The sequence below is a fragment of the Protopterus annectens genome, chromosome 16.part0 (assembly GCF_019279795.1).
Source record: "Protopterus annectens isolate FY-2018-M chromosome 16.part0, PAN1.0, whole genome shotgun sequence".
Classification (NCBI taxonomy): Eukaryota; Metazoa; Chordata; order Ceratodontiformes; family Protopteridae; genus Protopterus; species Protopterus annectens.
In genome coordinates, this window is record NC_056750.1 from 225,351,053 (window position 1) to 225,353,670 (window position 2,618).

General features: G+C 33.5%; 1 gene segment (V, D, J or C); it reads right to left on the minus strand.

Moving 5' to 3' along the window:
- Window positions 1–1,100: 1,100 nt before the first annotated feature.
- On the minus strand, window positions 1,101–1,759 carry LOC122790566. The segment is given in 2 exon segments: window positions 1,101–1,486; window positions 1,639–1,759. Coding segments are annotated over 2 exon segments (447 nt in total).
- Window positions 1,760–2,618: the final 859 nt, after the last annotated feature.

Sequence of the window (2,618 nt, forward strand, 5' to 3'; positions counted from 1 at the left end):
GCAGAATATTAGGTGTCAGTTTTTACACATTGATGACAATTTTCCTCTATTAGGTGGGTATTGATGTAAAACAACCATTTAAGACCTAGACCTTGTGGACAGGTCAAGTTGGTATGCTAATGTGCAAGGTTTATCAGCATTCACAATTCAACCAGAACCATCCTAGGTTTGTTTTCCACAGGGAAAGGTAATGGGCAAGGCTTACAATAAGATATAGAGACTGTTATTGTTTTTGCATGTGCATAGTTGTACTGCATAGTATGATGTGTTTGGTGAGTTGTAATGATTTCATGAGTTTCTGAATGTTTAACTCTGTAATCATAAACTCATTGTGAAGATCATCTGCTCTGTCTCATTTATAAAACAGTCATTCACCTATTCAAGATACAGCATTTTTTGACAGAGAAGTGAAGCATCATTCTGTCTTGGAAATGATGCAGGCAATTATTTCCTTTTCAATACAGAAATGTGCAGCATTTAAGATGCTTGGCTTTCATGTTCCTTAAGATCCCTTGGGATTCTCAGAGCTCCTACCATATCCAAATGGGTAAAACATCATGTTTTGGTTGACTCTGAATTACATTCCTCACAGAAATAAAAGGAATTCAGATGAAGAAAACATCAAGGAAAATGTGTATCATTTTAGAGAATCAATGTTAAATAAAATGAAAATCTACCATTCTTCATGGTTAGTCCTAAACATAGTTTAGGGAACTAGGTCTAGTCTAGGAAAAGGATACAATTCCAGAGGTCAAATAAACCGAGTTCCTTGTGGATATAGGCAAATATTTGCATAAAATATACTTCTTTTAAAGTGTTATTTGTGTTAAAGATTGCTAACTAATGCACTGACAATGACTTAACACTGCTGACAAATGACATTTCCAAAAGCCAAGACTCTATAATGAGGAAATCATAAATAAGTGCAGATGTCACAAGACCATTCACAAAAATTATTCTTCAGCCAGTATAGTTGGGTTGAAAACTAGATTAGAAAAATAAATGAGAATTAACATGCATAGCAATACAATGTTACAGAACTTTAAAGATGCTTGTTAAAAAGGAATAAAACTGAGTATGCAGAAAATGACTTGAACATTTTAACAAGTTGCAGATATTCTTAGGAACATATTCTGTAAAGTGCATTCTGTTATACCCAGAGGTTTATGGTGCTGCAGCTGACAGGTTTTTGTTACTGTGTCACTCACTGCACAGTAATAAACAACACCTGTGTCTGCAATTGTTACATCCCTTATGGTTAGGTTTGCTGTCTTTACTTTGCTGTTAACATCTAATGTAAATCGACCGTCTATTTTATTCCCATCGTAGTTCATGATTTCAAGTTTAGGGCTTTCATAAACCTTCTGAGAATACCAGAGGGTACTGTAAGATGTAGCTACAGAATGATTGCAAAATATTGTTACTTCTGTCCCTTCCAAAGCTTTCATGTGAGGTGCCTGAGTTACTTCTTCTGCACATTCTGCTCCTGAGAAATGAAAAAAGTAAAAATTAATGTGAATCTGTAAGCAGAGACATAAAAACATATCTAGAAGACATAAGAACTTTGAAACAGACTGGCAACAGACTCATACCCACAAATTAAAAATTATTTAATTGTGATGTTTGGAGTTTTCATACCTATAAATAAAGCTGCTAAGAACAAATGTAACGGATATACTCTCTTTCTGCTTAAAAACATGTTGTCCTAATATCTTGATATGAATAACACTTGGAACTGCCTTTACCACCTCATACAAAGACTTCATATGAAACTGATAACTGGGATGGTATTTGCAGAGAATGTGTACTTTTCTTTTGATGACCTGCAACCAATCAGAGCTACTTCATAGTTTGTGATTTGCAATGGCATCAGCAGTGTTCTGTAATGAAGTCTGTTATTCAAGTACGCCATCTAAAGACCTCAAACAGTACTGATGAAAACATGTTTTTTTTTCTGTGATGTGATGATTACTGGCAGATATTTAAAGAAACACCTTCCAAAGTAGGGACTCAACATGCTTTCCTAAAAGGGGAAATTTGAATACCATCTGGTACTGTTGGCCATTACGATACTCACTACATATAAAGGCAAAATCTTTTCCTGAAATTATTAGAAATTATACAGTTTGTTTACAGCTGGCAGCTTTCATGGTTACTGGGAAGGCAGGAGCAAAGCATCTAAATAGATAAGATATTCATTATTTTATTATTTATATATTTATTTTGATGGAGTAATTTTCTAGTGAAACAATATTTATTGATAGAAGATGTCCTTCCGAAGCAGTTCTGGCCTTCATATATAAACAACTTAATGAAATTTAACAAATTGTTGTTTCATTCAGTACAGATATATACCATGTTATAAATTAAAAAGCAAAGAACTCAACCTGCCTTCCCAAACAGCACTTAAAAGTAATATGAATAAAACATCTAAAAACATTTACATACTACTCTAGTCCTCTTAATTTTGACCACCAACAGAATGATGGTGTTATTACATATATTTGTGTGTAGGTCTAAAATGATCAACGTTTCAGAACATCAATAATCAGATTGTCAAATACCAGATGATCAAAGTTCAGAAACATTGAACATCAAAAAAAAAATCTAAAAAGAAA